At 35.7% G+C, this 12,691-nt stretch overlaps 1 protein-coding gene and 1 long non-coding RNA gene across 22 annotated transcripts in view; one reads left to right on the top strand and one right to left on the bottom strand.

Annotated features, from left to right (window-relative positions):
• LOC109366032 overlaps nucleotides 1-5,650 on the bottom strand; it is a 10,561-nt gene extending 4,911 nt beyond the window's left edge. The window contains exon 1 of the long non-coding RNA XR_002112024.2: nucleotides 5,596-5,650. This is a non-coding gene — a long non-coding RNA (uncharacterized LOC109366032). The remainder of the gene's footprint in view (nucleotides 1-5,595) is intronic.
• Nucleotides 1,509-12,691, top strand: part of AFDN (afadin, adherens junction formation factor) — a 78,115-nt gene continuing 66,932 nt past the window's right edge. For 7 of the 21 annotated variants that reach the window (XM_010707054.3, XM_019612851.2, XM_019612850.2 and 4 more), the window contains exons 1-5: nucleotides 1,509-1,725; nucleotides 3,470-3,585; nucleotides 4,427-4,590; nucleotides 5,853-6,013; nucleotides 6,991-7,148. In XM_010707054.3, coding sequence (XP_010705356.1) covers nucleotides 1,551-1,725; nucleotides 3,470-3,585; nucleotides 4,427-4,590; nucleotides 5,853-6,013; nucleotides 6,991-7,148 — 774 coding nt within the window. In that variant the 5' untranslated portion in view covers nucleotides 1,509-1,550. The remainder of the gene's footprint in view (nucleotides 1,726-3,469; nucleotides 3,586-4,426; nucleotides 4,591-5,852; nucleotides 6,014-6,990; nucleotides 7,149-12,691) is intronic. The other 14 variants (XM_010707055.3, XM_031552436.1, XM_010707059.3 and 11 more) reach the window with 3 other exon arrangements.

Here is a 12,691-nt window from a genome sequence, read left to right as displayed (position 1 = left end):
AAAAAGGGCAGGAGGTGAGTGGCAGTAACACTTCCATTTTTAAAACCTGTGTGGTAGGAAAGTCGAGACCCAACTTTATCTAATTGCAGAAGGCCCTCTGCATTCGAAGTGGATAAGAAGAAAGTGGTGGAGGCCATACGTTAGGAAGGCACACAGAATTTGTAACTTGCAGGAAGGAACAATTGTTCAGGATTACAATAAGCATTTGTGTGAGAAAGCCAGTTTAGGATCAGAAGGATTCATTCTATCAATTGTTAGGATAACACGGAACAAAAGAAAATGGGCAATTGTCTAGGTCTGTGGTGCATTTGCATTCAACTGCCATGTGCAGATATTCCATCTCTAAGATGGAACTTGGGAAGGTTCAGAAATGGGTTCAATGGTTCAGATTGTCAAAGGTACAGAATTAATTCCTTGGGAATGTTAAGACAGGATGGATCAGCCTGAAGAAAATGTGCAGGGAGAAAAGTCTTGTGAAGTCATGAGTGAAGTCATAAGTGACCTGGAGGAGAAGAGGATAAGAAATGTTCTTCATGGTCTTTATCAAAGCAAAAATGTCGCAGTTGTGAGTTGTTTTTTCAATGCAAACAAACAAACAAAAAGGTTGGCGCAGAGTGGAGAGCACAATGATAAAAACAGTCTACAGTTGTAAAATGTGTATTCTCTGTGTATGTAGGTTTATCTTACTGTGCAGGTTATACTTCTTTTTTCCTGGAGTGATAGAAAAGCTTCAGTAAATGTTTGTGGGTTTTGTTCCAAAAGGTAACGTTGTGATATCTTTTCTGTGAACTGCACTGGAAAGAACTGTGCTTAGCATGGAACCTGCCACTGCACCCAGTACCAGAGGATATTTCTACTAGAAAGCCTCTGAAAAATGAAGGCACAAACAGTGATTATTAAACAGTGAACTTTGCAACATCAGAGTGGTTAGGGAGCTGTACTGAAGACTAACCTTTCTGAAAATATCAAATAAAACCCATTTTGGTTGAGTTAGCTTCCTCATCAGGCTATTTCTATGAATGCCAACCTAAGACAGAGGAGCATGTGGTAGGGTAAAGTAGAGAGAAAAGATGATACTCAGGACTGCTGTGATAGAAAGTTGTTCTCTTTGAGACACATTGAACTCCATTATATTTAGCTTGTGTCATTACATATGTATGATATGAGGGCAAGGTTTAGGCAACAAAATAGCTTGGGACTGATCTCAAGATATGTTTTTGTGTGAGGGGAGAAGTGTGTATTTTATTTTTTTTCAGGTAAATCTGAAAGTAACTTGAAATTTGAAATCTCAAAGATTGAAGTTTCAAATATTTGCAGTAATGTGGGGTGCTTGATTTCTTTAAATGGAAAATCCTGTTTTTTTCCATGTCCTTGTCAGTAATCCCTAGTATCCTCAGACTTTGGTAAACCAGTGCAATATTTGAATGTCTTACGATTTCGTAAAATGTTTCTAACAAACTGAGCTATGAACTACTAGCCATTAACCAAACTTGTGGGTTTTAAAAATTTTTTTTTTATATTTTTTGCAGGATTTGGAATTTCATGGTGTAATGAGATTTTACTTTCAAGACAAAGCAGCTGGAAACTTTGCAACAAAATGTATACGTGTCTCAAGTACTGCCACAACTCAAGATGTGATAGAGACTCTTGCAGAGAAGTTCCGGCCAGACATGCGCATGTTGTCATCCCCGAAATACTCGCTCTATGAGGTGCATGTCAGTGGAGGTTAGTGCTTATTTGTCCTCTTTCCTGCATCCGTGCTACTTTTCTACCCACCTTTAGCAAAAATACCTCTAAGTTTTGCTCTCTGTTTCCGAGGTGTATAACAGAGTTTGATTTATTTATTTATTTATTTATTTGCTGCTGTTATGTATGTCACTACTACTACTTGTTACACCAGGAAGTGGTATTTCAGAATGTAAGCAAGTCTATTAGGCCTGCAGTTCATGTAAGTTTTAATTATGATTATTAAGTGCTGTACTTGACATCTTCTCACTTGCTGACATTTGTGAGAGTGTTGCTATTTTTAGGACCAGTCGATTAAGGCTGGATTTATAGTGGGAGGATGGAGGTGTTAAATTGGAGCACTTGAGAGTGCGTCTCAGTTCTTTGATGTTGTGGGTCTTGCAGGTAGCCTTATGTTGTATATGCCTTTACTGCTAAACTGGAGGAAATTCAGTATATTGTTGTCTGAAGCTGCTGTGTTTCCTAAGCAGAACCTTTAGTGTTATCCGGGAAGAGCTTAGATTTCTAAGCAGCCTTTTGTTGTTGCTAGTATTTGTCTTCCCCAGTAATACCTCACTTCAATAGAACACTACAGGTTGGAAGCAGTGTAGGGTGCAGAGGGTCACTACAAAACTATGGGAAACTAGTGTCTTTAATTCTTCTTTTGAATGACTGAAACTAATATAATGTGAGATAAAGAATGGACGTTTACTGGAGTGTATGTCACTTTCCATGGTCTGTGAGTGATGACTCGATGCGAGTCATAAGGGATTAAAAAAGAAGTTTGTGTCGTCACTGATTAAAGTGATGAATAGTATATGGTTTCTCTGCTTCAAGTTGTTTGTGTTTGTTTTAAATCCCTTAGCACAGTATTTGTAGCCAAAATAGAATAGTTTCCTTTGCAGGGAAAGTTCCTAGTGTTTAAAGTATGGCTCATAAGAGAAGCACTTCACTCAATATGAGTTTTTCACATTAAGTAAAACATAAATGCAAAGACATCAGTGCTGTGTGTATATACTATCTGCTACTTCTATATGGAGATAAAATAACAAGCTGCTTAATTTTCTTAAACACTCTTAGATTTTCTTCATGTAAAATGGATTCAGCACACTAAATGAAGTTTGTGTAGTATATGTAGATAATGGATTTTTGTTTTATAGTCTGATTTGTTTTTTACAATCTTTAAAGAACAGTAGTTCTTGGGTCAAGGTCAGCTTGGTTAAATTTTAAATGAGGAAGATGAGTATTTCAGAGCTTCATTAAATTATGAAGTTTCAAGTATTTTAGCTGCAGAAACAAGTTCTGATTGTTAATCTTACATTCTTGAGCTTATTTCTGATAAAGAAAATGCACAAGTCAGTTTGTTATGGACCTTTGTCTTACACAGATAAACTTGGGTTGGGTATTGGAAAGGAGCCATTTATCTCTGCATCTTTACACCACTAGGCTCTATACCTTTAGGAAGGCATCTACTGATTACTGGAGCAAGCTGCCTAGACAGGTTGTGAAGTCGTCTTCTCTGGAGATATTCAAAATCTGCCTGGATTCCTTCCTGGACAGCCCACTCTAAGGAACCTGCTTTAGCTGGGGCGTTGGACTGGACCATCTCCAGAATTGCCTTCCAACCCCTACTGTTTTGTGCTTGTGTTACTGTGGTGCTGTTCAGCGAAAGTGCAACTTTGTTTCTAGATCTCTTTGCTCTTGAGATGCCACGTAATTGTTAACACTTTTCATTTTTTTGAAGAAGAAAGAAGATTAGATGTGGATGAGAAGCCTCTTGTTGTACAGTTAAACTGGAACAAAGATGATCGAGAGGGAAGATTTGTTCTCAAGAATGAAAATGATACGGTTCCTCCAAAGGTGAGGCTTTAAGCAGTATGCTAGTGGTAACAGCAGTCTTGCAATTCATGGGACTTGCTCGTATAGCAAAACTTTTTTTGAAATCTGTTTTTCTAATTCCTGAAAAAAAACTGCTGGATGATGATCTTGGATATCTGCAGCAAGTCTACTTAAATCCTTTAAATGCATCTTCACCACCCTCACCATGCAGCATTATTATAATCTTTCTAAGTAATTGTGTTACTTGGATCTGTGTAGCTGCCTGGTATTGTAGCATGCAATACCCAGAAAAGTTTGTTATAATAAGATGAAGTAAAAGTATCTTCCAACAGTATACGATGCTAAATGCCTAAGAGGTAATCCCACTTCTTGCAAAGCCTTTAAAGGAGGATGCCAGAGAGAGTTATTTAAGTAAAAAATTGTTACCTGCTTCAGTAACATTGGGTTTCTTAAAGAAACTGGTGGAAGAGTGTTTCTTTGTGAGAAATCAGTTTCCGTCTCACAGCAAGGGAAGGATGGGAAGTTTTAGTGTACTTGATGTTCTTTTCTTTTTTTTTTCCTTTTCATTTCTTTTGTATTAGTCATGAAACATTTAATTAGTAACATGAACTTAAATCAGGCTTTGGCTCCTGAAGTCAACTAATTGTATACATTATATATTATATCTAACTTTTTTTTTTAGTCCAAGTTATGGTAAATGTGCTGTTTAGAATGGCTGTCATCAGATAAACTCATCTTGGGCTTAGGACTAAATTTTATTTACTATTGGATTTAGAGCTTTTTAATTTCAAAAATTAAAATCAATAATAACACTTCATTTGACTAAAAATGATGGAAGTTGTTTTAAACTGATTTATTTCAGAAGGCTCAGAGTAATGGCCCTGAAAAACAAGAAAAAGAAGGAGTAATACAGAATTTCAAACGAACTCTCTCAAAAAAAGAAAAGAAAGAAAAGAAGAGGCGTGAAAAAGAGGCATTGCGGCAAGCATCAGATAAAGATGATCGACTTCTTCATGGGGATGATATGTAAGTGTTGTAAACATTATGTATGTCAGTTCATACAACCTGCATAATTCTTTAAAGGATTTATTCTCTCTACCAAATAAATGCATTTTATTCTTTTAGGAGTGGTCGACATAGGTATTTTACTATCGTAAACAAAATAAATGATGGCAATTTTTGTGGCTTGTATGTTTATTTTTGGCATAAAGCTTACTTTTTTTATAGGAACCTTAATGATTGTGCAAAAATTGGCACGTACTTGTTGACTTGGACTTTTTTGTTTTTGAGCATTTACTTTAGTTTGGTTCTGTTCCCTTCTCTGTTTTGTCTTTTAACAGGAAAGTAGTACTTGTAGGTACTGCATTTGACTTATCACCTGGCTACAAGCCTGTTTGTTTGGCTTTTGTTTGTTTGTTTGTTTTTGAGGTCAGGATTGTTTTTCTTTTGTGTAGTACTGCTCTGCACGGACATATTTGCAACGTTCTTCACATGTCAGTACTGGGCTTTCCAATTCTGTACAGTTACTTAGCTTGATCTTATTTTTAAAAAATTAATGTAGTATTATATTTAAGTACGTGAGCAGAAGTAAAATCACGAGCTACAAGCATGTACTAATTCTACTTCAACATGACTTGCAAGATTTGTAACTCACAACTAAGTTAAGGTGTTATGTAGAGTTCCTATGATTTTTTTTTTTTGTAAGAGGTAGAAGACCTCTTTTCTTCCTTGAAAGGTAGCATTCATCAGTACTTACATTGGTTGCTGATTATCTCATATTCTTAAACAGTCCTAATCCTAGAAGAAGTGCTGTTAGAATAGAAACCATCTAATAACTCAAATAATCTCCTATACGTATGGATTCCACTTGCCTTTTATGAAGTGATGGGGTGATCTATATATATAGATTGCTCTGAAAGTAATGCTTTCTACTTGTTTCCAGAGAAACTACAATAGATACAGAGAGACCAATAGCACTATTTGCTAGTGTTTTGTAACTGAGAACATGTTCTATTTTCTAACATGACCCACCTTCTCTTCATACATCCTTCCATGTCAGACACCATTTTGTCAGCCTGCCCTTCTGCTGCCATCTGTTGCACGGCAACAAAACGTAACAGAATACTGGTGAGAAGGTTCAACCTCGACTGTCATACCAGCAGCCATCCACCTCTGATGTCATGGGCCAACATAATCAAATGGGAGACGTTATTTCAGAGCAACCCTCATATATATATTTTCAGGTACTAATGACAATTTTTCTCTCTTTATTTAAATTAATTTGGCAGTGAGAATTCTCGCCTTGCAGCTGAGGTTTACAAAGATATGCCTGAGACCAGCTTCACTCGCACAATATCTAATCCTGAGGTGGTTATGAAACGACGGCGGCAACAAAAACTAGAGAAGAGAATGCAGGAATTTCGCAGTTCTGATGGCAGACCAGACTCAGGTATGTAGGCTGCTTTTAATTAAATTTGTGTTTATCTGTTAATTGAGTGAATATTTTTAAGGCCAGCAGCTCCTGTGAGTTTGACTTAAATTAACCTTACAGTACAAACAGATACTGGAGAAAATAATAGCTGAGTATGGTGTAATGGAACAGGTGATTCATAGAGGTAAGATTCCACAGTGTGGAACACTATGACTAGTGTGAGTTAGGGGCAAGTTGTTGGGAGAGAGTATGCTTATTGATCTTACTAACAGTGCTGAACAAGGACAGAATTAGATTTATGAATGTTACAAATCAGAGAAGCCTTCTGAAATGAATATGATTCGTTTTGCTATGAACAATTTCAGTAATCAGCAGTGCAATCAGTGGCACAAATACGTGATGACAAGGAATATTTGTTCGGCTCTGCCCAAAGGGTTCTCCAGAAGATCTTTTGGATCACAGTGATCAAATATTTCCTGTTGTTAATGTGAATATAAAGAACACAGTAGTTGAATAGATACCATCATTACATGCAAGACAAATGGAGCAATTTTAGTAGTATTCTATCCACAGAAGAGTAGTGAAGAATGAGTAGAGGTATAGAAAACACTTCCAAGAGGAGTCTGAAATGGGCTTTTCAAAGAGAGGAGAGAGTCTCAGAGATCAGTACAAGCTGGCTGTTAAGATGGGAGAGATTAGTTCATCATCCAGTTGTTCTCACTATTTCATTTTGACATCGCTAAGAGTGGTAAAGATGATGAAGTGTAGGGTGAAAAGCTTTTTTGGAGAATACAACATCACTGGAGGCTTTTACCTGTGATCAAAATACATTTTGAGGATTTTATGTAACCTGCCTTGCATTAGTGCATTGCCTAATGATTTCTGAAGAAGTTCTTTCTTAGATTCTGTTAGAAATACAATAAATTACCATATTTTATTTTTATTTGTATTTTTCTATTCTGTGGTAGCAATGTTAATTGAATTTTGTTTCCAAGGTGGGACACTGAGAATTTATGCGGACAGTTTAAAACCAAATATACCATACAAGACAATCCTATTGTCAACTACAGATACTGCAGACTTTGCAGTTATTGAAGCACTGGAGAAATATGGCTTGGAGAAGGAAAATCCCAAGGATTATTGTATTGCTCGTGTAAGTAAAGTTACTACGTTATAATTCTTCCCATGTTTCATATTTTATGGTTGTCTTTACAAGTGGCTTAAAATTGAATGGAAAGACTTCGGTAGTTCAACAGTTATCTTAAAAAAAAAAAAAAAAAAGTTACTACAGCACTAAGAGTTGTTTGATTTATTTATTTTTTTTCCAAATAAAATCTCATTTTAAAATGTTGCTTGGTACACAGGTAAATGTTAATAAATGAAAGTAACATGTTTTTGTATTGGATACTGTGGCCTGATGCCACAAAATGTACTTATACTTCACAGTTATATAAAAAAATAGTTGATCCTGCAAAGGCCGAAATTCGTGCTGTTTGTGCATAAGCTATCATAGAATAATAGAATGGCTTGGGACCTCAAGGATCGTTAAGTTCCAACCTCCCTGCCACAGGCAAGGTTGCCAGCCTCTGGATAAAGCACTAAATTAAATTGCCCAGGGCCCCATGCAACCTGACCTTAAACATCTCCAGGGACAGGGCATCCACAGCCCCTCTGGACAACCTGTTCCAGCACCTCACCACTCAGTAAAAAACTTCTCCCTGATATCTAATCTAAATCTCCCCTCCTTTAGTTTAAAACCATTCCACCTGTGTCCTATCACTATCTACCCCTGTAAAAAGTTAATTTCCCTCATATTTATATACTTCCTATAGACATTGGAAGGCTGCAGTGAGGTCTTTCTACATCCTTCTGTTTTTCAGGCTGAGCAAGCCTATTCCCTTGAATAAGTAAGTCTGCTTAGAGTCAGAATTGAGTCCAAACTCCATTATTAAAGGTTCTTTATGCCTTCCATTGGTAGCTTACCCTCACTGTATATCAGAAAAGATGAAGCATTTAACTAAAATTTTCACTTACTTTCAAAATTTAATTATTTTAGGAGTTCTAAGTGGATTTTATAGAATCACTCTTTCTGAGAGGTACAGCTGTATAAAAAGGGCTCATACAGTACAGATTAAAAATTATAAACTTCTGTCCACATTAACTTCTGAAAGAGAATGGCGAGATATGAAAATATTCATTAACCTATAACTGTGGTCTCAACTATTAATTTACATTAAGATTTTAAATACTCATTTTATTATTGTAAGGGTTTTTTTAAGTAATAGTTACAGCACTTTTTTAGTGACTCATCACATTTTAAAAGCGATTCTCAGTTTTGTCTGTGAAGTATTTTCTATGTGTAATCCTAAGTAGGCTTATTATCTTAATACTGTTTATCTATAAATAAAATTAATGATTCTCAGTCATCATGCTGTAAAATAGGCTCCTGAATTGACATTCTAGTTTTTTCTGATGTTTTGAGAGAATTGTAGCTTGCAGCAGAAACATTTTAACTTTCTTCAGAATTTGAAAAATGTTTTGCATTGAACTATTTTGTTCAGAGCTAGAGGGTGTTATGATGTATTAAGAAATATTTATGATTCAGAGAATTTATTGAGGTGATTACATGCTTCTATACCAGGGAAATATTTGCAAGTCACTGCTGTAATAATGACATTCCCCTCTTATACCTCCACTTGTTCTTCAGTCTTGTGTGTGGTTGTTTAATGTAGAAAATAGTCCATGGAATCTTGCATTGATGCTGGGAAACATTAACCAAGTCTTTGCTCTGAACTAAATTGCTTTAACTTAATTTTCAGGAAAGCACATTTGTAGAATATTTTTGCCTTTTGAGGGATACTTCTTCTTTATATTGTAAATTTCTATAATTAAATAACTTTTCTGTTCACATTTTAAATATGAGTGGTATTCATTGACTAATAGCCAATGTTTTTAAATGCCTTTCAAATGCAGAAAACCTTACTGTTTTGTTCATCAGAAGTCATTGGCTAAAATCTGTTCAGCCTTTCTGAGTGCCTCTGTTCATTAAATGTTTGGTTTTCAAATACAGTTCTTGCTTTTTACTGAAGTTGTGTATTTTTAGATTAACTTAACTTTAAAATCTAACTTTTTTTTCCCCACGTACTCTATTAATTTGCTTTTCTTGCTGGAAATATAAAAACATCCTAGATCCAGCCTGATAATTCTTTCAACATTGCTTCTTTTTCTGGAAACCTACAGTATGTCAGTAAATAGGTTTCATATGCAGCTTACATAACTTCACTGAAGAACCAGAGGTGTTCTTTATCTCTGGCAGGGCTTTTTCCCTTACCTAGTTTTTCAAATATTTCATTGTATTCTGTGGAAAACAGATCTTCCTTATACATGTTACTTCTTTTAACTTTATAAGTTTAAAGCAGTGTGCAGTAGAACTGGATAACTTCATTTTCCTATAGGGAAATGTTGGGATTTGTAAATGCTTTGTTCTCTTTGGGTGGCAGGTGACAAGTCTTCCAAGAAGATTGAAGCAGTTCACGTTTATTTAACTATTAAAATAGATGTTAAATTACGTCACAAGACTTTTGCAAGGCTGCATAATTACATGTAATCAAGTGCACTCACTTGTGAAGTTTCAGTTGAAACATGAAAATTGTAGGGTTTGTTTCTGTTAGTGCTTACTATTGACAACTTCTATTGTAAACAATTATTTCCTATTAGTTGCTTTCTTTCATATTCCACTTTGTTGTATTTCATACTGGATCTCTGTGCCCAATTCGGAAGTTTTTCCATGTAATCAAGTGAAGTCTGCAAGTCTGTTCTGGCATATATTGTTTGTTTCAGTACACTTGGTTTGTGTTTCCCTGCATAATATGAGGTTCACCGCACATGTCTCAAGATGTCAAATTAATTAGACAGTCTTCCATGCTACCTGTGTATATTCACTTAGGGCATAAGACATGAGGCATGCAGCAAACCAGTTAACTCCTGGAATCTTGATTAGACCTTTGTCTTAGCACGCTGCGATTCTTAATTACTTGAGGATAAGATGTAAACTTCTTGTAATGTCAAACAAAAACATGCAGTTTATGGTAAATAGGACTTTCTTTTGTTTGTTTGTTTCTTTCTTTTTACAGAAACAGACATGAAATGCCTGTTTTTTGTTTTGTTTTTAACAAGCTCCATTGTATGGTTTTTTTTGTTTGTTTTTTGAGGGACACAGTTCCACAGTTTCCTTGCAAGTTCCTAACTTGCAAGGAAAATTTTAAATGAATTAAAATTCACAGTAGATATGAGGGGTTTGTGTGCTTAATTATTTATTCACTTAAAACAGAGATGGTGGAGGAGCCACCTTACTTATCACAGGGACTTAAGTGTTTAAGTTTTACCTTCTGTTATTGGTTGATGACAGAAAGTGCCTTGCAAGGATAGTTTTTAAGTTGCTGTATTTAGAATCTTTAGCCTGAATTTTCTGTCTGGTTCATTGCTTTTTTGAATCAATAAATGTAGGTTGGAGTGAATTTCTGATATGCATGCTTATGAATGCCATTATAAGGAAACAGAGTATATTCTTTCTGATCTACTATGTTGTTTTTTTTGTTGTTGTTTCAGTTTGTGGGTTGTTAGTTGCTAAGACTTATGATCTTAGCTAGTTCTTACCCATCTCGAGTTCCTACTGCATTACAGAAAGCAGGGGAATGTGCAAACCTGATTCGTTAAGGGGTGTTTAACAGCACCTTCCGTTTTTCAGTCTGAAAGCAAAGGCAAAAAACAAAATCATAGTGTAAACCTATTCTATGTGTTTCCATTATTCTAAAATGTGGGAAAATCAGCCTTGTGGGAGATGGAGGCAGTATTCAAATAAAGCATGGGTGAGATGGTTTCTAAAATTGCTTTGTGAGTAGGAGCTTCCTGTCCCGTTAAGCTCAGTTGTGGTGTTTTGTGTCTTCGCTGTAGATTAGGTCACACACCTTTTTTTAGGGAAGGAATGTCTGAGTTTATCAGCTCACGCTTCTCGTGAGATGGATGTAATAGTAACTGACTGGAAGGACGAGGAGATTACTGCCTTTGACCATTTCTCTTCAACTTCTCCATTTTACTATTGCTGCTGTTAGTTAAGCCAGGAATGTCAGTGTATACGTTAATCCAAGTTCCAAGGCAGAATAAACATCAGAGTCACGTTGTAGCCCTTGTGTTTTTTGTCTCTCACCTTTCCTCTAATTTCAGAGCATTTGGATTTTCTTTGGTTTCCTCTCAATCTGTATTGTTCAGCCCTTGAGTAAGCAAAATTTTGGTGTGTGGTTTCTATTTAATGCCTGATCTTGAGGGGTTTGTGCTTTTAAAATAGGTGTACCTAGCTTGAAATACAGTCTTTCTTGAATAGCTAATTCAAATTATCCTGTAAGTATAATCAGTTTTAAAATCTGGGATGTGAAGTATAAAAGAGTGGTTTGGCAAGATAAGATTTAAGTTTAGATGTATTTCTGTTTCCCTTTGGTTTACAAATTATAATATTTCCCTGAATTCATAGTATCTTGTCTATTTGAAAATCTAATTAAAGATAATGTAATTAGATCTATGTTTAGCCACGTTTTGCATAGAAAAGCTTTTAGGGAAAAACCAATGACTCAATTAAATACATGTGATCTTAAACGTACTTATTTCCTGCTTGGAAGAAGATGAAAGGAAGTTCGAGGTGTGTCTGTGGGAACTTTGTTAACACTGCAGTGGGTGTGGAGAGGAGGTGACAAATAAGAGTTAGAAGCCTCTGGAGGGCTGCAGCGTGGTTGTGTGCAACAGTCAATATGTCCGTTAACTTTGGAAGGTGTTGCCTAGGTCATAGCTCAGAGATAGAAATAATGTGGAGTAGTTCATTTGAAATAAACTTCCTATGGATTTAAATAAGTTAGGATCACAAATGAGGTAGTAAAAGCTTTGTGGCTTTTAAAATGTTATTATTTATTATTTAAATTCAGACAGTAGTGATTTATATTTAATTTAGAGGCTAATCATAATCTCGATTGTTGCTGTTTTTATGCTTTATTGCTTTGGGAAGCAGTAATGCGAATGTGTTTGAAATAGTCATGTCTCCTTTCAAGTCAAAACAAATGAATCAAGGTTTTCCCCTTCCTCAGCTTCATAACAGTATAGCTATAAAAAAGTGTGAGTGCTTTGAGGTTGGTTCCCAAAGTATGCTTATTTTTGGTTCCTCCTCGAAGCTAGACATCACGAAGTCTTGGTCAGATGTTCTAGTTTTGCACTTACTCTCTGGTATAGACCAAGTGGAGGTTAAGTGTGATGGGGATGCAAATGGTATCACAGTGTTTTCTTTGCCAACTTGTCTTGCTGTTTCTAAAGATACTGACATGTTGCTTTAACAGAATGGCTTTAGCAAAATGAAAGGCTGATTCCAGCGTGTAAGATGGTGAAGGAAACTTCAGTTCTGTTTTTCAACTATCCGTTCACTGATGTTTTGCTTTCACTTTCTTGATGGTTGAGAAATTGAAATAATTTTGTTTGCTGGAGGTTGACCTTATCTAGTTTAAGTGTAACTAGCTTTCCCTTGTTTTTAAATTTGTCTGGTATTCTGGGAAGCGTGGTTAACCGCAAGTTAGAAGAAGCCTTGGAAAGCAGAATGCATTTCAAGTTACTTAATTCATTTGTTTTATCTGTTGTTTTATATATATATATATATATATA

This window comes from Meleagris gallopavo, chromosome 2 (assembly GCF_000146605.3).
Source record: "Meleagris gallopavo isolate NT-WF06-2002-E0010 breed Aviagen turkey brand Nicholas breeding stock chromosome 2, Turkey_5.1, whole genome shotgun sequence".
Classification (NCBI taxonomy): Eukaryota; Metazoa; Chordata; class Aves; order Galliformes; family Phasianidae; genus Meleagris; species Meleagris gallopavo.
The sequence above is the reverse complement of the archived record's forward strand: the minus strand, read 5'-3'. Positions and strand labels throughout refer to the sequence as shown.